The 22,573-nt window shown below is 41.9% G+C and overlaps 1 protein-coding gene across 1 annotated transcript in view; it reads right to left on the bottom strand.

Annotated features, from left to right (window-relative positions):
- Positions 1-17,699, bottom strand: part of KBTBD12 (kelch repeat and BTB domain containing 12) — a 43,420-nt gene extending 25,721 nt beyond the window's left edge. The window contains exons 1-3 of the mRNA XM_065886238.1: positions 16,630-17,699; positions 11,952-12,222; positions 9,711-9,861 (exon numbers count right to left, since the gene is read on the bottom strand). Of these exons, the coding sequence (XP_065742310.1) occupies positions 9,711-9,861; positions 11,952-12,222; positions 16,630-17,699 (1,492 nt within the window). The remainder of the gene's footprint in view (positions 1-9,710; positions 9,862-11,951; positions 12,223-16,629) is intronic.
- Between the last annotated feature and the right edge of the window lie 4,874 nt (positions 17,700-22,573).

Below are 22,573 nucleotides of genomic sequence, written 5' to 3'. Positions count from 1 at the left end.
ATCCCACATGCCACGGAGCGGCTAGGCCCGTGAGCCATGGCCGCTGAGCCTGCGCGTCCAGAGCCTGTGCTCCGCAACGGGAGAGGCCACAACAGTGAGAGGCCCGCGTACCACAAAAAAAAAAAAAAAAAAAAAATCGTGGGGTGATAATAAGTTGCAGGGATAGGATATGTCTGCAGGAGGACCTTTACTTTATTTCAAGCAAAGAAGACACCTGGGAAATCTTTGTATAGATGGGATTAACTCAAAAGTTTTTTATTTTGTACTTTGGCTGCATTGGGTCTTCATTGCTGTGCAGGCTTTCTCTAGTTGCGGTGAGCAGGGGCGACTCTTTGTTGCGGTGCGCGGGCTTCTCATTGCGGTGGCTTCTGTTTGTTGTGGAGTATGGGCTCTAGGCGCGTGGGCTTCAGTAGTTGTGGCATGCAGGCTCAGTAGTTGTGGCATGCAGGCTCAGTAGTTGTGGTGCGCAGGCTTAGTGGCCATGGCGCACGGGCTTAGTTGCTCCGCGGCATGTGGGATCTTCCCGGACCAGGGCTCGAACCCGTGTCCCCTGCATTGGCAGGTGGATTCTTAACCACTGCGCTACCAGGGAAGCCCTTTTTTGTGTATTTTTATTCTTTATGTCTCTGATGATATTTTTCTCTCTTGTCTTACTGAGGGATGATGACCATTGTAACTCTGTTACTTGGCTCTCCCAAACTGTTGCTTGTGCAGCTAATTGGAAGTATGATATAGAGATAGGCTACACGAATGTTACCAATAATGATACAATACGAAAATGGAAAAAAATGTCCTTGCACTGACACGAAGGGATTACAGTTTTCTTGGGATGTAATAGTGACAGTTTACCACGAGCCCTAAAGACAGTCTACCTATGGCTCCAGTGAGGCTGATCACATCTCTAATGCAGCCCCCTGCTCCTCTCTTCCTATGTGTGAGCCAGGCTCTGGGTACCAGTCCAGGACCAGGACCAGTTGTCCTATCAGCCTATTAGTTAGACACTGTGTCTCAGTGTCCATGTCCCAATACCCTCAGGGGTTTACATCCTCTAACAGAGCCTGAAAGGACAGGACGAACGCTGGTGGAGTGGAATCCTGAGGCTAACCGTCCCATGCATGGCTGCTCTTCAGCTCAGGGGGTCCTCAACAGTTTGTCCGCCGCTTTGGCTGATGTAGAAAATAGTAAACCAAACAGTTAAAATTCCTTTGCCCAGATAGTTATGGAAATCAGCAAAGCCTTGGATTTTTTGGTTGCTAACCAAGGGGAGTCTGTGCCATTGCTGACACTTCATTTTGTACCTGGATCAACGCCACAGATGAGGTACAACAATTTCTATCCACGCAAAAAGAAAAGTGGATTATCAAGGAAGACTATCAAGGAAGACTCAGGCAGTTGTTGGGACGTGTTTTCATGGTCGGACCTGGAAAAATCCAGATGGTGCCTTGAGAGTGTCCTCCACCTCCTCCGTGTAATAATCTGTTACGCTTGTATGTTGCACAGCTTGATTTGTTTATCCAGAGTCCTAAATCTACAGAGCCACTGTCCTAACAAATCTTCCAACAAATGACTTAGAGACAAAAACAGAATGGACTTATGCTGATGGACATGCAAACTGAAAATCAGACCCACAGATAAAATCTTGTCTTCAAGGAGAAACAGGCACAGTGGAGGACATCTGGATCACACTCACGGTCTCTCCTTTTGCTTTGGCTGATAGAAGACCAAAGGGGAGAGTGAGAATATATAAAAGGTCCGCACCCCTAAGAAAAAACTATTTTTACTACAGGTATTGTAACAAGCCAACATCAGAACTGGTTTTCAACCTGATTAATCAGTCGGTGACAACCTGCTTCAGTGAACTTGCCTCTGGAGCAGCCGGTTAGATGGAGCCTTGCCCCTAAAGACAGCCAGTCAGAAGCTGACTCACCTCTGACCCCTCTGCCGAGGCTGACTTGACACTCCTGCCTCTGCAGTGAACACAAACCACACGTCTAAGGTTGACAACACCCCACTCCCACCTTTGTGACAACACTAATCCGAGACAAACTCCTGCCCACAATCTCGTGATTATCCATCTGCTGTGCCCAATGAGGTCTCTGACCAGCTAACCCTCCTGCACGTAGGTGAGCAAGAACGTCAGCGCTTTTGATTTCAGATACTGAGCAGTGGTCTTATCCTTTAACAGCAGCCAGTAGTCAGCATTTAATTGAGAAACAGACCAAATTCATATTCACTGGTGAAGTGAGATATTAGAGCATTAAAGTAACTCCATGTAATCTTTCTCTACCACATTTGGACTCATCCTGTTCCTGGTGCCAATTGTATCATTCTCCTTTTTCTTCATTTGACTAATTCCCACCTGTGGTGTGAGTTAGTTACCGTCTGCATAGGTGTTACCGTGTGTCCACATAGGTGTGCACTTAGCCCTATGTACGCACGGTTATCTGTCTGTACCTTGTCCTAGGCCATCACTCCTTCTGGGCTGTCTCCCATCCCTGGGTCCTCAACACTCAGCCCAGGGTCTGACACATCTTATGCCCCGACAGGTATTCGTTGAATCATACTGCAGTATGATAAGAAAACACAGTATCTCTCTGATGGAAAGTATTAGTCTCTCTGACACCCATGTTACTCAATTGAATTGTACCTGTTATTTAAAAAGACTTACTTTCCCCTGAATTTTTTCTCCCTTCAGTTCTGAGAAGACCTCTCCTCATTTTCACTCAGCTCCTAATAACTGTTTTCCCTCAGGAGTCTCTCGACGCTGCTTCTCCCCTCGAGCCCAGGGCTCTTGCTACCTCCTTCTTCCTCCTTCCTTCAATGTATAATTTTGAATTTCTGCACTATATTTTCTCTCCTCAATATGTGTGTTTCCCCCACCCCTTTACATCTTCCTTACCTTAACAGCATTCTTTGTAATTTTAATTTTTAAAAATTTTATTTCATTGTGGTAAAAAGCCTTAACATGAGATTTACCGTCTTAACAAAATTTTAAGTGCACGATACAGTATTGTTCCTTTTTTCTTGCTGTGGTGTGAGGTAATGGGCTGAACACATTTGATGGAAAGTTCCATCTTTCCCCACTGAAATTGCCCTGACACCTTTGTTAAAAATCAACTGAGTAAAAATGTAAAAATTTATTACTGAACTCTTATTTCTGTTCCATTGATATATATGTCTGCCGTTGGTTTTATACCACTATAGCTCGATTACTGTAACTCTAGGTTTTAAAAATGGGTTAAATAAGTCCTCAAACTTTCTTCTTCTTCACAATTGTTTTGGCTATTCTAGGTTCCTTGCATTTACACATAATTTTAGGACCAGCTAGTCAACTTTAAAAAACAATGAATCTATCGATCAGTTTGGGGAATATTGCTATCTTAACAATATTGAGTCTTAAAATCCATACACAAGGAATATGTCTCTGTATATTTGGCTCTTTTTGATTTATTTTTATTTTTTTCAAACAAATGCAGAAGGAACCACTTATTAAAATTAATTAATTTGTTTATTTGGCTGCATTGTCTCTTGGTTGTGGCACAGGGGATCTTTGTTGCAGCATACGGGCTTCTCTAGTTGAGGTGCGCGGGCACCAGAGCGCACAGGCTCAGTAGTTGCGGCGTGTGAGGGCTTAGTTGCCCCGCAGCGTGTGGGATCTTAGTTCCCCAAACAGGCATAGAAACCACGTCCCTTGCATTGGATTCTTAACCACTGGACCACCAGGGGAAGTCCCCTATGTAGCTCTTTGTTAACTCTCTTGGGAGTGTTTTATAGTTTTCTGTGTATGATTCTCACACTTTTTGGGTTGAATTTATTCTTACATATCTTACTCATTTCGATGTTACTGGGAAGTATTGTTTTTCCAGTTCCATTTTTGGAATGTTCATTGCTAGCACGTATAAATACAAATAAATTTAAAAAATTATTTATTTATTTGGTTGCATCAGGTCTTAGTTGTGGCTCTTGGGCTACTTAGTTGCAGCTTGCTTCCTCCTTAGTTGTGGCATGTGGGCTCCTTAGTTGCTGCACGTGGGCTCCTCAGTTGTGGCATGCATGTGGGATCTACTTCCCTGGCCAGGGATCACACCCGGGACCCCTGCATTGGGAACATGGAATCTTAAGCACTGTGCCACCAGGGAAATCCCACAATTAATTCTGTATGCTGATTTTGTATCCTGTGACTTTGGCTAAAATTAATGATTAGTTCTGGTATTTTTTTTGCTTTCTTTCTTTGACTTCCTTCCTTTCTCTGCCTCTCCCTCTCTCTCTCTCTCTCTTTTCTTGTAGCTCTCTTAGCATTTTCTACATGTAGGATTATATGATCTGTGAATAAAGACTATTAAACTCTTCCTTTCCAATCTGTATGGCTTAATTTCTTTTTATTGCCTTATTGCACTGGCTAAAACCTCTGTTTCAGTGTGAATAGGAGCAGCAAGAACAGCCACCTGTCAGTTGTTCCTGATCTTAGAAATAAGAGCTGTCTTTCACCACTACGTACCATAGCTGTAGTCTTTTCATAGATACCTTTTAATAAGTTGAGGAAATTCCCTTCTAGTCCTAATTTGTTGAGAATTTTTATTATGATAGGGGGTTGGATTTTGTTAAATGCTTTTTAAAAAATTTTTATTTTATACTGGAGTACAGTTGATTAACAATGCTGTGTTAGTTTCAGGTGTACAGCAGAGTGCTTCAGTTATACATATACGGTATCTGTTCTTTTTCAAATTCTTTTCCATTTAGGTTGTTACATAATGTTGAGTAGAGTTCCCTGTGCTATATAGTAGGTCCTTCTTGGTTATCCATTCTAAATATAGCAGGGTGTACATGTCAATCCCAAACTCCCTAACTATCCCTCCGCCTTCCCCTTCCCCCCGGTAACCATGAGTTCGTTCTCTAAGTCTGTGATATTTCTGTTTTATAAATAATTTCAAGTCAAATGATTTTTCTACATCTATTAGATGATCATTTGGTTTTTGTTCTATATTAATATGGTTTACTATATTAATTGAGTTTTTAAAATTAAAGCCACCTTGCATTCCTGCTACTCCTGGGATAAATCCCACTTGGTCATGGTATTATATATAATAATATTTTATGTCGCTGGATTCAGTTCTTTCACTTTTTTATCAAGAATTTTTGATGATATATAATCATTTTTTATGTGGTTAGACTCAGTTGCTAATTGTTTCTTTTTTTAAAATTAACGAATTATTTTTGGCTGTGTTGGGTCTTCGTTGCTGTGCGCGGCCTTTCTCTAGTTGTGCCGAGAGGGGGCTACTCATTGCGGTGGCTTCTCTTGTTGCGGAGCACGGGCTCTAGGCACGCAGGCTTCAGTAGCTGTGGCTCACGGGCTCTGGAGCGCAGGCTTAGTAGTTGTGGCACACGGGCTTCGTTGCTCTGCAGGATGTGGGATCTTCCCGGACCAGGGCTCGAACCCGTGTGCTCTGCATTGGCAGGCGGATTCTTAACCACCGTGCCACCAGGGAAGTCCTCTACTGCCTTCTTGCCTCCACTATTTCTGATAAGTCACTGGCTGAGCGTATTGTTGTTCCCCTCTATGTGACGTCATTCTTTTCTTGCTTTTAAGAATTTTCTGGGGACTTCCCTGGTGGCACAGTGGTTAAGAATCCGCCTGCCAATGCAGGGGACATGGGTTTGATCCCTGGTCCAAGAAGGTTCCACATGCCGTGGAGCAACTGAACCCATGCACCACAACTACTGAGCCTGTGCTCTAGAGCCTGCGAGCCACAGCTACTGAAGCCCGTGCGCCTAGAGTCCGTGCTCCACAACAAGAGAAGCCACCACAATGAGAAGCCTGCACAACTCAACAAAGAGTAGCCCCCGAGTCTTCCCTGGTGGCGCAGTGGTTGAGAGTCTGCCTGCCGATGCGGGGGACACGGGTTCGTGCCCCGGTCCAGGAAGATCCCGCATGCCGCGGAGCGGCTGGGCCCGTGAGCCATGGCCGCTGAGCCTGCGTGTCTGGAGCCTGTGCTCCGCAACGGGAGAGGCCACAACAGTGAGAGGCCCGCGTACCGCAAAAAAGAGTAGCCCCCGTTCGCCACAACTAGAGAAGGCCTGTGCGCAGCAACAAAGACCCAATGCAGACAAACATAAATTCATTAATTAATTAAAAAAAAAAGGATTTTCTGTCTTTCAGTATTTTGTCTATGATGTGTTATGGTGAGGATCTCTGTGACGTTATCTTACTTGGGATTTGATGAGCTTCTTGGAACTGTAGATTAATGTTTCTTCATCAAGTTTGAGAAGTTTTTGACAAATACTCAGTTGAAAAGAGATTTCCTGCCCCTTTCCCTCTCTCCTTTCAGGATCCCCATTATACCTATATTGGTAGCTTTCATGTTATTCCATATGTCTCTGAGGCTCTGCTAATTTTTCTTCAATTTTTTCCCCCTCTTTTCTTCAGATTATATAATTTCTATTGATCTATTTCAAATTCACAGATTCTCTCTTCAGACTTCTCAAATCTGCTCTTATTCTAGGATTTCCCTAGAAGATCTCTGTTACATTTCTGGCTAGTTTTCTTATCTGCTGCTGTCCCAACCAGGACTAAAAGCTCAAGCTTAGGAGAGCTGCAGGCTTTTTCCATTTGCCACTCTGAGTGTGGGTTTTCCACCCTCTGCTCCCAAACATATCAGACCCCTTTGGCAAACAAAGCTGCTAGGATTCACAGCTAGTCCCACTCCAGTAGAACTACCACGCTGAAAGCTCTGGGCTGCAAGTCTGGGCAGTCTCAGGCCAGGATGTCACAGGCTGCCTGAAGACTGACTTCAAGTTCAGCAGTTTCAAGAAATTAAGCTCTTCTCAAATTGTTGTTTATCTTTGGTTGATTTCCAGAGACCTGAAATTGTTGTTTTTGACAAATTTATCTGTCTTTATAGTTGCTTTTTCGGGAGGGGATGTCTCCCTTCTCACTTCTCCATTGCTAGAAGTCTCCTGCTTTCACTTAGATTCTGGCCCATTGAGTGTTTACTGCCATAACAGTTCTTAGTTCAGGGGATTTTAAACATGTTTCACCTCACTTTTTTTGGTATTTTCAGTGGGAGGATCAGTCTAGATATCTAGTCGGCCATACAGAGAGAGTTAATACTTTCAGTTTTTTATGACCATTAAATGAAATTTTTTATGTAAAGAATTAAGCAAAGTGTCTGTAACACGAAGGGCTCAAAGAACTTTAGTTATAACATCTGAATACTTGTATTGTAGGGATTTTACATACATTATTTTATTTAATCATATCTCTAAGAGGCAGGCATTCAAATTTTGATATTACCCCCCCCCCCAAAAAAAAAAAAAAGATTTACTAGACTAGGGCCATACCAGGTAGTAAATGGTGGAGTCAGGGTCTGGTGCCTTCCCCCCTTGGTCCTGCTCCCTCCATGGTGAAGGAGATTTCCGTGGTTGCTCTTTTGGGGTGGCCTGTAGACTACCTAGGAGATCATAAGGAATTAAATCCAGCACAGGTATTAGGGAGAGGGCTCATTGCTGTACTAGTTGGCAGTGACTCCAATCACAGTGGGACACATAGAGATTCCCAAAAGCAGACAGGGCTTTTGCTAAGACAGTTAACACATGAGTGCATAGTACCTGTGTGAGTCATCGAGAAGGTTTTAGGGCTCTGTGTGATATTTGCCCACGTTCCGATTATATTTGCAATGAACAATTAAATCTGAACTAAGTGTACCACAAAAATACCTAAACAACTGAAATTCATTCCATTTAAAAGCTTATACAAATACTTGGGAGTTAAGTAGCAAACGTTGGGAAACTGGAACCTTTTGGATTGAGTCTGCCAAGATGGTAAAATTATTTGAGAGACTGTGAATCTGGTCCCCAGCCCTGAATATCCAGAAACTATATTTGATGCTGCTGCAAAAGACTTTCTAACTGATGTCCCCACTGACATTTTCTTCTCACCTTTGACGCGTTCCTTATATCCTGACCTTGGCAACCTTCCTCAGGCATTCTCTCATCATGTTTCTGTGCACTTTCTCACTGCTCCGTCTTGTTCTCCTAATTCTTCATCCACCAGCCGCTGTAAGCTGCTCCCATGCACGTGTCCAACTCTCAGCCCCACCCATCCCTGCTCTTGTGGGCTCATTCACTCATCCTTCTCGCATCCTCTACTCCTAGCATCTCCTTCTCACCTCCAAACCTCTGCTTCTGCCTTTCTTTCTAATGTACTCCCCACCCTTCCCCAGCGCCTCCTTTCTTGGGGCACACTCTTTCCTCTATTTCTCTTACCCACATCTTACAGGTCCTTTAAAATCTACTCCCTTCCATTCACTCGGTGGACGTTTGTTCATGCTGTGAAGCGTGAGCTCCAAAGGGTGTCTTGGGTGTCCTTTCCAGGCAGTTTACAAAAAGATGACACTATCAGTTGTATTCCACATTTAGCCTAGTTGTGGCTCCACAGTGGGGGAAATCTCATTTTGCTTCAATTGACACATCATTTTTTCCCACTTTTGACTGCCTCCAACTTTAATATAATAAGTGGATCAGCCCTTCACTCCTGAGTTATACCTCCATCCCACGTAATCGATCCTAGTTTAGATGTTATCTCTACTGGGCCTATGACACTGCATAAGGTTATAATGAAAGTAACGAATATATACCCAGAGGAAAAACTCAGTTATAATCACAAGTGAGCCTCATAACTGGGGCAGTCATAAATTGTGTTGCATAATGTTCTTGCTCTTAAAATCATAGAACTATTAATGTTTGAGTGCGTTAATGACCTTGCTTCGCGCCGTGCAGGCAGCCAAGAGACAACGGCTTCCCTTTAGTTTAAAAAAAAAAATGCTGCTCAAGTGCTTGGTTTGCTTTCAGCCCATATTTCTTTTTTTGGCCATCTTTTTGTTACCCAGCATCTTTCCCGTGTTGTTTTTGCCAGTTAGGCATCAATGCAGATGGGACGAAATAAAGAATTGGCATCGCCATCATTTTACCAGTCCACTCAGCCTCCTGTCTCAGCCTCTTTCTTCCCATACTCATGGGAAGGTGATGGAGGGGTGGGAAGCGAGGTGACAGAGGGTGACATTAGGGAGCGGGACGGGGATTAGACGAGCAAAGGACTTAATAGAAGGAGTGGGAAGGGTGGGGAGCCACAGAGGATGTTCAGAGTCACTTTAACCCACATTAGTGGGAACAAACCAGTCTTTCACCAGTCCCTAGTGGGGGGTGCAGGACCACACATATTCATGCCAGAGAAAAGAAAAAAATGCATTCGGGTAAAAAATTACTTAATAACCTCTGTAGAAGTTTGGTGGGTGAGGCAACACAAAGAGGACTGGTGTCCATGGCATCGTCTTACGTCTGCTGCCTTTCTCTTCTGTTAGTCCAGAGAATCAGTTGGTTGCAAAAGCCCACGTTTCATTGGCTGAAGGCAGCCAAAGGCTTACTGCCTTTTCACCATATTTTACTTGGTGGGTATAGAAGGATGTTTCACTACTGTTCTTGCATTCCAAGCGACTTAAAAATTTGATAAAAATAACTTTGCTTTCAACAAGTCAATGGACTTTCATTTAATCTCATCCGACTGTGCTCTAGAAATTAAGAAACAAAAGAGAATTGGGGGCTAGTTGTGTATATAGTTGAACTGAAATGCAAGAGGAAGGGAGAATATTTCATTTTCACTGAGGCAAACTGCTGAGAAAAATAAAAGGAGTTACACTCTTTTAGCTTCTTCTTACCCAGAACATAAATCTCACTGTTGACCACAGCTGTGCTGAATCGGTACTTTGAGTACTTCATGGGTGCCTGCTCTGTCCATTGATCTTGGCTGGGGTCATACTTCAGCAGCTTGTTGCTTAATCGATCAGGTTCTTCATCAGGAAGATCCATCTGTGTGAAATTATGACAGCCAGTATAATAACGTACCACTTAGAGATCTTTGTGAGTACCTGAATGCAATTAATCAAAGCAGACAGCCAAGGAGATAAATAGAGGTTAAGCGTAGTGAGTCATACTCACAAACACACCAAATCCCATGACTTGGGGATATAAGTACACTGTCAGTATCGGAGGACTTTATATTCTACGATAATGGGGCTAAGGTGTTGGGTTATTGCAAACAATCTGTGATATGAGCAGTGAGGCAATACATACAGCATTTTTTTAAAAAATGAAGCACTGCAAAGCCTTAAAAACGAAACCAAGCTTTTTTGAATAGTATTTAAAGTATAATTTTATTTTACCAAGATTTATAGTGGCGGATTAAATAATATTTGTGAGAAACTAATTTTAATAATTTATAAAGCATTTTTCTTTATAATATTTTTCTAATCCAAGTGGAAGAAAATTACAAAAACATTTGAGTGTTTTAGTAATGAGAGTATTTTTATACCATAATATAGGAGTGGTCTGAATTTAATTTTAAAGATACATGGATTAATAGAAATTTTTTGCAGTTATTTTTATGTGTTTATTTTATGTACGTATATATATATATATATATTTTTTTTTTTTTTAATGACTAGGGAAGGTAGAAGTTGAATACACACAGATGTATGTAGCTTTTCCTACTCCTGAACTTGAGGTGAAGTAATATTTTTTGTCTACAATGTGTTAGGACCTTCTATGACTTCAAGCTAAAGATGCTTAAGTGTCTTTTGCTTTTTGTTTTGGATGAAGGTGTTCAACAGAGAAATAATTTCCATACTTATGAAAGTTGTATGCAGTTAGTTTTAGCTTAGGGTTATAATCACTGTAGTGCAATCACTACCCCATGCTTTCTTGCAATTTAATGTATTGTATTCGGTACAGACTAGCAAAAGCTTTCGTTATGCAGTAAATACTGATGTGTTTGAAGACATTATAAATTAGGAAATACTGACTTTATTGTTTTAATTTTCCTTCTAATTTAAGTATTTAATATTTGCTTTAGTGGAAAAAAGCAAAGAAAAGCTTTTCTTTGGAGCATATCATGCAAAATTAACTATGTAAATGAATAGTTCTGAAAAAGCTTTATTACAAATAATTTGTCAGGTTTCAGCTACTAACTGTGATTAAATCTAAGCTACTTTTTGATACATAGCATGAATTTTAAAATGTATTAAATGTGACGTTTGTTATTAAAACAAGTATGATATACCATAAAAGGCAAAATTTAAGCTTATGAAATGATTTCAAAAGCACCAGTTTTATCATGAAGCGAATCTGGCGAAAGAAGAAATCACATAGGCTAAAATAAAATTAGTTTATGTCATGGGGACAGAAAATGAGCTGGTAAGATTAATCTTTATTAGAAAGACTGGTTGGCCAGGGCAGAAGGCAGCTGGAGTGAAACTTCTGTGAGAGCCCCAAGGCGCTCGGAGGGACACCAAAGAGAAGAGAAAGGGCCACTGTGGTCCCACTCCACTGACTTCTCCATCCTGTCTTGCGTCCCTTCTCTGGGCTTCAAGACAGTCTCTGGTTTCTCTATCTGCTGATGCCCAGCAAAGACATGAAGAGGTTAAAATTGCAATATACTTTTGTGGAAATGGTTGTGCCATCACAGGATGAACATTCTGGTTTCCCACTTAGAGTAAGAACTTTAATATGAAAAAGACCTAAGAATTCCTTGCCTCAGGACATACAGCTGTAAAGCAGAGAGAAGTGGGATGAGGATCCAGCTTCTTTGCCTCCTACTTAGATGCTCCTTACAGATAACCCCTCAGCATAAGCATCCTTCATAGTCAGCAAGGATGGGAAGGGTTATGAAGAACACAGCACAAATACTGAATGAAGTCATGCCTATGAATAACACTTTAAAACTCATTCTCCTAAGCTGCTTTAACACTTTAAAATCTTCCATTTAATATTCTATAACATAAAAGGCATTTTACCGAAATGTGAGTCATACTCTTTTAGTATTCAACAACTACAACATTTTTCAACAGAGCGGCCAGACTCAGCACAGCCATGCCATTTAGGTACACAGGAAATTTCTTAACCTGAGGGGTCCAGCCTCCAATCACGTAAAGTTTATTATTCGCTGTTACTACAGCATGACACGCCAACTGTAGTGGAAGGGGGGACACCCTTTTCCAAGTGTCCCTTTCTACAGAGTACTTATCAACACAGTTTGTAATAAGATACTGGTTTTTAATTTTCATCTGTCCTCCTATAACATAGAGGTCGTTATGGATGGTGCCCAGAGCGTAGAGCTCTCGAAATTCTGTTGTGCATAACTTTTCCCAAAACTGGTTTCCTCTATCATGATACCTGTAAGTTAACAGAGAGAGAACCCAGAATTAGGTTTAATATAGAAACAACTTGCCAAAAAAACACACTTGTTTCTTTTCCGACGAAAAACGGTATGATTTGGTTCTTCTAATTGGAGAAGAAAAAACCATTAAGATAGTGATACAGGTTTGTGTTTTTTGGGGAAAAGAAATGCTGAACAAAATATAATGTACACAGAAACAGTCAACCACACCCACCTAGAGAATTTTAGAAAAAAACAATATATTGAAAAAGTATAGATTATCCAGGGACTAGCCTTCATTTCCTAATTCTGGGAAAGAAAATTAAAAATAGGAAAGTCTTGGGCTTCCCTGGTGGCGCAGTGGTTGAGAGTCTGCCTGCTAATGCAGGGGACATGGGTTCAATCCCTGGTCTGGGAGGATCCCACATGCTGCGGAGCAACTGAGCCCGTGAGCCACAGCTGCTGAGCCTGCGCGTCCGGAGCCTGTGCTCTGCAACGAGAGGCCGCGATGGTGAGAGGCCCGCGCACCGCGATGGGGAGTGGCCCCCGCTTGCCACAACTAGAGAAAGCTCTCTCACAGAAACAAAGACTCAACACAGCCAAAACAAAATAAATAAATTACTAAAAATAGCAAAGTCTTTCAGCAAATCATTTGCTAAAAGAGAATATGTAAAAATAAACATAAAAAATGTCTTACTCTGTTGACTAGAAGTTTCATTTTAATACTACATTCAAGAAATGTGTTTAGAGCAGAAAATCTGGAAATATTTAAATTCAGATTTCTAATGGGATGATGCAGGATATATAGAATTTTAAGGATTGTTCTTGTGGTTCTCACTGGCTTAGAACAGAGTCAAGAGCGTGCTACTGTATAAAAACCCACCTGTAGGTGTCTGCTGGGCATTTCTCAACTGTTTTAATCTACTAGGTATGGTAATTTCAGTCATTTCTACCACGAATAATTATGTTGGTCTGAGAAGAGTCTTGGGAGAAGAGCAGGGACACTAGGTGATATGGTCTCTTAACACCTCCTAGAGTCCAACACATTAAGTAATTATCTGAGTGTGTGCGTGTGTGTGTGTGTGTGTGTAGCATTACATGGTCACCAAGTGGATGAGTCTGTGCCCATCTTCTGTCTTGCCAATGGCAAGTCTATTTTCTCGAATCATGATCAGGACACATAGTCTAAGGAGGACAAAAGTACCCATGGGGACAGTGGGATAAAATATGTGAAATTATTTCTGTCCTAGAAAATCCAGAAAGTATAATTGGAATTCAAAACTAAAACAAAACAAAAACCAGAATAAATATGGAAAATAAGAAAAAAAATTTGTTGTTTGGAAACAAATTTTGCATCAAACATGTGACAGTTAATCGTATTACAGAAGTTTTCCCCATTGTTCTAGGCCGACTGTTACGTTCTTCCCCAGAGACACCGTTTTCCTTCAGGCTGGACAGGGAAGTTGGAAGATGGTGCTTTTTTCCTGTAGGCATGTCTGCCTTGTCACAAACTGAATGCACACATTTATCAAACCTCATCATAGCTGTCTTCTATGTAATTCTAGGTAGGAAACCAAAGTCCCTAGCAGCACAGGTGATATTTTCACCACTATTTTTAATTGTTCTGGATTTTAGAGGGGAAGGGAGAATTAGGTGTCTACAGGTGGGGGCTACTGAAGCAAAGACAATGAATATATAAATAGAACTAAAAATTGGGTTTTGGTTTTCTGAGGCACGGTTTAAGAAAATAGGCCAAGAACAAAATAAATCCCACGAAGGATGGGAAGTACATGTTTGCTGGACAACTTGCTAATTGGATTTTTGTGTTAACATTTTGAATTAAAAATGGGGAGAGAAAATGCCCAGATGAAACTATAAGACTTATTATTTCGATACGACATAAAGAAGAAAATAATAGTGGCAAAAGCATTCAGTGTTCACAGAGGTTGACAGTTTAAAGACAACACTTACATCCTCAGCTGTTTGTCTACCAAAGTACGAGAGAGAGTTAAAAGAGATGGAAAGGTGTATTTTTTAAAAAAAGAAACAACCTGCTATAATGCTAATCTACTTCCTCTTTTAAGTCAAAAAGAAATATATCTGCATGGAAATGTGTAAACTACAGAGTAGAGGCACGCTGAAAAGCGTCTTGGCAAAGGTAATTGGGGTAAGGAGCAGAGATGATGTGGCAGGAGTGGACCAAAGACAGTGACCTCGGGTGGTACTGTCAGACCTTAACTATGCAGACAGCACCGGGAGTCTCATGTAAGACTCAAGCAGGGCTTCTGATAATCTATTTGCCTTGCTGACAGTTTCACTATTGCGAGAAGTGAGAAGCGCAACTGATAGTTTTACCCTAATTCTGACCAACGTGGAAGAGCTGTTGGTGATGGGAACTGGCGTGAGTTCAAGACAGGAAAGAGAGGAAACGCGGGGTGTGTAGTTAGACACACGCATAAAAAGGGAAGCAGGCATTCAAAAACAGTTAAGAGGAAAGACTTTCAAGGATGAAAACACACACTTTGAGAGGGTTGGACGTTTGTTAACAATTAACTCTGATGGCAGAATTGTGGACTACCTTTATTTTATTTTTTTAAATTTATTTATTAATTTTATTTTTGGCTGCATTGGGTCTTCGTTGCTGCACACGGGCTTTCTCTAGTTGCGGCAAGCAGGGGCTACTCTTCATGGCGGTGCATGGGCTTCTCATTGCGGCGGCTTCTCTTGCTGCAGAGCACGAACTCTAGGTGCGCGGGCTTCAGTAGTTGTGGCTTGCGGGCTCTAGAGCTCAGGCTCAGTAGTTGTGGTGCACAGGCTTAGTTGCTCTGTGGCATGTGGGATCTTCCCGGACCAGGGCTCAAACCCATGTCCCCTGCATTGGCAGGTGTATTCTTAACCACTGCGCCACCAGGGAAGCCCTGCACTACCTTTAAGAGGAAGAAAATAGGTATCTAAAGAACCTGAGGTTCTTGTACAGGAGGCTCTAAGGTGAAAAGAAGGGCACCCAGCCAAGAGCAAGTAGGAAACAAATGTCAGGGACCCAGAGGATCCGTCCCAGGAGAACCATGCCCCCTTTCCCACAAGCACCTGAAGGCCTGTACCTGTTGCTGCTCAGTGACAGCTCTGTCACCGCAGGCAGAGGGCCAGTCACTATCCAGCGCTTGTGTTCCCACCCCCACTGCTGGGAAGAAGGGACACTTCCTCAACGTGTGAAGGTGACAGCGGGATGGGCCGAGAGCCTGAAGCAGGTACTGCAGTGAGGAGAGATGACAGGAAAATAGCAGACCTCTCATTCCTTCTCTGTCCCCACTTTGCTGTCGAGAATCACTTACCGACTGAAAAGTCTGAGAAACCGTGCTACGAGGGCTCAGAGAGGGGAGGGAGTGCAAGGAGAGCTCAAGGACCTACATGTACAATTCTTATTCACCCAGGTAGATTTAAGGGTTGAATTCTTGCTGAGTAACAGGAAACAAATATTTCTGTCCTCACACACAACACCTAGACATACACTACTTCTTAGCAGGTACTCCTGTTCCTCTTACAGTTCTAGGGTTGAAGAATTCTTAGGCTACAAACATTTTACACTATTAGAGGTTTAGCAAAGACCCACTCATTAAGGGTACAGGATGAAGGACTTCCCTGGTGGCGCGGTGGTTAAGAACCTGCCTGCCAATGCAGGGGACACGGGTTCAAGCCTTGGTCCAGGAAGATCTCACATGCTGTGGAGCAACTAAGCCCGTGCGCCACAACTACTGAGCCTGCGCTCTAGAGCCCGCGAGCCACAGCTGCTGAGCCCACGTGCCACAACTACTGAAGCCTGCATGCCTAGAGCCCATGCTCTGCAACAAAGAGAAGCCACCGCAATGAGAAGCCCACACACCGCAATGAAGAGTAGCCCCCCGCTCGCCACGAGTAGAGAAAGCCTGCATGCAGCAATGAAGACCCAACACAGCCAAAAAAAAAAAAAAAAAAGTACAGAATGAAAACTGACAGATAAATAGTACTTTTTTGGTCAAGAAGAAAAATTATTACTCTGAATTGTGAACTAATAAAAGTCAGTTCAAAGGCGTCAGTGTTAATAAACTTTTCTTCTTGTTAAAAGTTATATTCAGCTCTTCAAAAACAAAGCAATTATAGCATATGAATAGTGAAAGCTGAGAGTGAAAATATACAAAGGAATCATAAAGTATATACATTTAACTTATGCAAATTCAACTATATGTTCTTAATAATGAAAAGGAGAGAAAAATAATTTTAAAATGTGGATGATTTCATTATGAATTTTACATCTGTGTAAAATACGTGATTACAGGGTAATTCTGACCACAGGCAATTTAAGATGTGATCACTCAGAAGTACTTCGGCTGCTAACGTCAAAGCGAGATAATTGAAACAAAGTTACAAGTATGTGGCTAGATACAGACCTGTAGATTTCAACATTCTTGCTCTTTTGTCTGGAGAGTTTAGAGGCACTTGCTTCTCCAGCCACAATGATAGTGTTGTTCTCCATGACAACACCAGTACACACAGTGCCTAAACCCTCCCCATACTTGGGAGAGGAGATGAAATAGGTCTTGCGCAATGCAGGATCATAGCAAAAACTGGCATCTCCGTAGTTCCTGTGTCTCGACCTGACTCCTGAAGAATTGGTGCCAATGCACAGCAAAAGACTGGTAGTCTCCATGCCGTAACGGAGATTGAGAGAGTGCTGGTGAGGGGTCTTGATGGCTTTGAATGCGTTTTGAATGATGTCAATGCAATTTGCATCACACAGAAGCATTGTGTTCCTTTTCAGGGCTTGTCTTAAAAAAGAAGGATTTACCAGTTGCAACCTAACTTGCTTCAGAAGTTCCACAAGATGCTCTGTGCGCAGTTCTCGGTTATGATTTACCCATCTCAGAACTAGGTCCAGAACGCTCTCCTCTCTGGATATGTTCAGGTCATCTGATTTAATAAGCGTCAGAAATTGGTGCACTTCAATTTCTAGTATCTCTTCATGTAAGCTCACCTCAGCAAAGTGCTGATATAAATACTTCTTCGATTGATCAGCTAAATCCTCAGCTCCAATCTGCTTTGCAAAATGATAGATACCCAAACAGTTCGAGGCATCCATATGGTCCATCATATACTTCTGACACACAATGAAGACTTCCTCCATCTGCATAAAATAGGCGGCCATAGCCACAGTCTGTACATTGGCATTACTGATCTCCAAAGCTGCATGGTACATATAGTTTAATATCACCGACACACTTTCTGCTGTGATGTCATAAAGTACGACTTCCCTCTGAGTACACTCAAGTAGTCCACAGGTAAACATCGCTTTGAAATAAGGACTAAAGGCAGCCAGGACCAGCCTGTGGCAAGGGAATTTCTCCCCTTCTGCGATGAGTACAACATCAATCATCTCTGCTAGTTCTTTCATGTTCTTAATTTTATTCAGTAAATTCAAGCTGTGTTGGTATTTTTCTTTTCCCTCAGTCTTGCACTCCATGGTGTCCTCTCCAGTGTTTCTAAGCAAGTCTTCTTTAAATGTAGCTTGATTCTTGAGGTCCTGTTTACGTCTGATTACTCAGCAAGCAACAGAGATGTCATGTAACATTCCTGAAGGAAAGAAAAGAGGGAGTTTTCTTCTAAAACAAAAATTTTCTGTAATTTAAATATGCAGCATTAGTTCTTAGAGGTATTTATAAGTAAATATTATTCATTCCAAGCAGAGTAGTTTAACATTAAGACAACTACTTTGGTATCTAAAAATAACGTCGTTGATTGTAAAATTAAAAACAGGAAACTATTAACCACTAACAATATTTTCCTAATTGGCGGCAGAGATTTTTCTAGCACAGGCTGGAAAGTCCTCCCTCCCAAGGTGAACGAAGAGAAAAGGGATAAGATGAGCACCTTTCGCATTTCCCCTTCCAGTTACCAAATTCAGCTGACCCACAGATGGAGGATACAGAGGCATTAGGAAGCATCCTCTCTGAGGAGGTGCAGCATCACCGAAAAGGTTATGTGCACCGTCCCCCAAAATGCACCCAAGTGCTATCAGCACCAGTCTGAAAAATCACAAGGGAGGGGGTCTTGTAGGCTGGCTGAAAAAAAAGTCCACTAAAATTCTGCTCAAACTTTGCTATGTGGCAAATAATTCAAAACAGTGCTTTGGAAAGCGCAACCAAACACGTGCTGATGTGAGAATTCACAATACTTGAAACTTACAAGTAAATCATCCTAATCTTAGAAAACACACAAAAGTCCTCCGGTTTCTCTGCCCCTCCTGCTTGGCTTCTCTCTTCCCTGTCTCACAGAGGCAGAGGTGGAATCACTTCTTGCCTGGAAAAGCACTAGTCTAATTAAAAATCTCTTTAAGCTGGTTGTCTCGGCTTCCCCTTCCCCAGGGAACTGCAAACAGGATGTTTCAAGGAAGCTAATTAGCTCTTGATTTAAAGAACACTCCTAGAGCCAGTAGCCTTAACGGGAGGAGCAGATCTCAATCTGTCACCCGCTCCAGGTCTAGTGCGGCTGTAAGTCCCACTCAGCTAGAATAAACCTCGATGGTAGAAAAGTCAGCACGAGGAGCTCAGAAAGGCAGGGAGGTGATAATTTCAACACTGTGAAAGCAAAATCTGTCAGCCGTGAAGCTTATAAATCTTCTCAATTTCTGTGATCCTGTAAAGGGTTAGAAATCTCATATGTCTCAATGAGACTTGGCACTTTTTCAGTGTTGAATTAAAGTTCATTTCAGGAAACAAATGTTAAGTATGATAGGAATGTTTAATTATATAATGGCAACTGTAAGACCTAAAAATCGCTGTGCTGCAGGGTGTGGAATCATAACAAGTAGCCAGTCTTGGAATCCGTATACTTGAACTAGAAATAAAAGCCTCCTCGCCGGATTTTCTGGCGTTAATGGCTCAGTTTTATTTCAATAAGAACTTAAGACTTTCTATGCAAGGGTTTGCAGGTTAAAAGTGAACGTCTGCCTTTTCGCTTTACTTGTTTTAGATTTTTACAAAGAGAATCCAATTATGGGTAATTAAGAGGTGATTATATTTCTAAATTCTCCTACAACACATTATGACTGGCCCAAATCATATTATGTAGGCTTCTTTACACATAAACACATCAATCAACTTTATAGATGACAGCTGTTACTTCAAACTAAAAAATGGTAAAAGCTTTCTTATAAGGAAATAAATATTTTAAAATTTCTATTCCATTTGTACTGATATACAAGAATCCCTCAAAGGGTACCAGTACCCACAATGCTAGAAGGCCAAGGGCAGCTTCCAGATCGGATCACGTGATCTAACACAACGCAGATAGTTCAGACTCATTAGTTCTTGATTTTGCTGGAAAGAAACCAGATGCCGGGGACCCAAATATTAGGACCACAACCTAGGATTTTGTATCTTTAAGGCAGGAACCAAGCTACCCTCGTTGAGCTTTTTGGCATAGGGCTAGTTTAATGAAAACTAAGTGGCATTAGTTTCAAAGAGAGATTAAAAATGAAATACCTAGTACATTATGGACTGGTTTTCTCGATAAACGTTATAGGTAATATCTTATACACAAGTCTATAGTGGACAATGTTGGCTTTCTCCCCACATTCAGCCTGCCTTTCCTTGGTGCCACTGGGGTGGGACTGACTCCCGTTCTTCTTACCACTGAGACTGGTTCAGGGGCTGGTGGGAGACCTGAGATTGGCCCGATTGGAGTGAAGCTCAGTCTCTGGTTCACTGGTTGGGGGTGTCCACGTGTTACAAAGATGAGAGGTCTGGATCCGCTACAGCCGTGTCCCCATAGCCAGCATGAGGACAAAGCCAGTACAGGAAAGAAGGCAGAGATTTCAGAGCAGTGGAGCTTGAAACATGCCTTATATCTGTGTTTCTCAGTTTTGAGAGAGACCATTCCCCTCATTGTTTAAGCCAGTTTGAGTTGGGAGTGCTGGTCCTGGCACTCAGGAGTCCTCACTAGTGTAAGTGGCATGTGCAAAAATACCGAGACAAGGTTGCTTAAGGTAACTGCAGTTAGATATTGTGTAAAGTTTCACTTTAGGTATATTCTTGTATTCTCTGTTATTACACTGTCAAGTAAAAGAACTGTAGAAACTTCTAATTATGCTCGTTTCTCCTTGATAGAAGGCAAAATTACCTAAGTCAGCTCTTCTGAGTTTACCTCTTCTCATTAAATGGCTACACCATTTTACAAGCACACGAACTGAGTTTTGAGCCCAGTTCCATCTGACTCCAAAGTCTGCACTCTTAATCACTCCCTCTAGAGCAAGCACCAAAGTAGGGCCAGAGAGAAAATAATTCAGGCTTTGTAGGGTTTCTGCCTTAACAATTCACCTCTGCCGTTGCCATGCAGAAGCAGCCATAGATGATACATAAACAAATGAGCATCACTCTGGGCCAAAAAATTTGTTTTACGGATACTGAGACTTGAATTTCATACATTTTCACACCTTTTGATTTTAAAAAGCCATTTAAAATGATAAAATTCATTCTTGCTCATGGGTGATATAAAACAGGCAACGGGGCAACAACTCGTGTGCCACTGTCATAAATAAATCCACTTTCTAGATTATGTCTGGTGCCTAATCTCCAATTCTCTGCTTAACTCCAGATGAAGAGTTTTGAGAAGGGGAACAGTCAAATTCCTATTTTAAAAGGATCATCTGGTGTCCCCAAGATTCCCAAAGATAAATCAATTTCTTGAATAAATACTTTACTTGGGTATAGTTTCTCTGCCCCAAACGCTGGCTTCAGCAACAAAAAATACTTTTAAAAAGGAAATAACTGTTTCGAACATTCAGAAGAAACATTTATGAATTTTTTAGACGGGCACATATATTTAAGTGTCCCTTCCTTCTAATTGCCTTTTATAAAACTCTTGAAAGCTACTCTAATTGCTGTGGATTTACAGACCAAATGAATTTACTGGTGTAAATCCTGAGAGATACCTGTCAGTTAAATTAGCCACCATGCTTCAGCAAGCATTCTCAGCCTTGTTCCTTGTATACATAAGGTACACGGAAGATGCTGGCATTGCAGATGGGGCTTTGAAGTGAGACGGTCCTGGGCCTGAATCTCAGTTTAGCCATTGCTTTCTGTCATCCCAAGATTATGTAACGTTTCTTTTTAAATTTATTTATTATTATTATTATTTTATTTGTTGGCTGCGTTGGGCCTTTGTTGCCGTGCGCGAGCTCTCTCTAGTTGCGGTGAATGGGGGCTACTCTTTGTTATATTGTGTGGGCTTCTCATTGTGGTGGCTTCTCTTGTTGCAAAGCATGGGCTCTAGGTGCCCGGTCTTCAGTAGTTGCAGCACGTGGGCTCAGTAGTTGTGGCTCGTGGGCTCTGGAGGACAGGCTCAGTAGTTGTGGCTTGTGGGCTGTAGAGCTCAGGCTCAGTAGTTGTGGTGCACAGGCTTAGTTGCTCCGTGGCATGTGGGATCTTCCCGGACCCGGGCTTGAACCTGTGTCCCCTGCACTGGCAGGCGGATTCTTAACCACTGTACCATCAGGGAAGTCCCATAAAATTGTGTAACCTTACTGAACCTTGGTTTCTGCATGTGTAAATTGGGGTTACTGTATATAAATAAAGTAGTTGGATCAGTCTTTTGTATCCAAGTGCTCACAGTGGGGTAGCAGAGAGTACCTCAGAGGTTCGGAACGTGGGCTTTGACTTGGGTTCCTGAGACCTGGGTTCTGATACCTCGCTCTGCCATTTACAACGTGAGCAAGTTTCTTAGCCTCTTTTTGATTCCTTGCTTGGAATTAGTTTTGAGAATTATATAAGAATAGCTGGGAGAATTAAATAAGGCCATGCGTGTATAACATGTAATTTGCTTGGTAAAGCTGAAACTGGATACACCTGTACAAGCATTTTTTGAACAATAAAAATGTTTGGGTTCATATACAAACTGCTTGTGGGTACAGACACAGCTCACAAATGAAAGAGAGCTGACAGCAACTTTTTCTTGTAATGAGGGCCCAGAGGGCATTCTCCTTTCATCAGCAAAATAAAACTGTCTAAATGTTCTCAGTGATACCAATGGGAAGTTATTCTCCGCTCCAATTTATAGAAGACTGAATTGTGCGGTCATATTAATAGCACCCATAATAATGGAGAAAAAATGAGTAGCAAAAATAAATATAAATCACAAGAATAAAGCCTAATTACTTTGCAAATCCAAAATGCAGTTTTACCCATGTCCAGTATACTTAGTGTTTAGAAATGGATTCCTATAAATTTTAATGTGGGGCTTCCCTGGTGGCGCAGTGGTTAAGAATTCGCCTGCCAACGCAGGGGACATGGGTTCGAGCCCTGGTCCAGGAAGATCCCACATGCCTCAGAGCAACTAAGC

This window comes from Phocoena phocoena, chromosome 10 (assembly GCF_963924675.1).
Source record: "Phocoena phocoena chromosome 10, mPhoPho1.1, whole genome shotgun sequence".
In the NCBI taxonomy this organism is placed as follows: Eukaryota; Metazoa; Chordata; class Mammalia; order Artiodactyla; family Phocoenidae; genus Phocoena; species Phocoena phocoena.
Note: the sequence above shows the minus strand (reverse complement) of the source record. Positions and strands in the feature narration are given on the sequence as shown.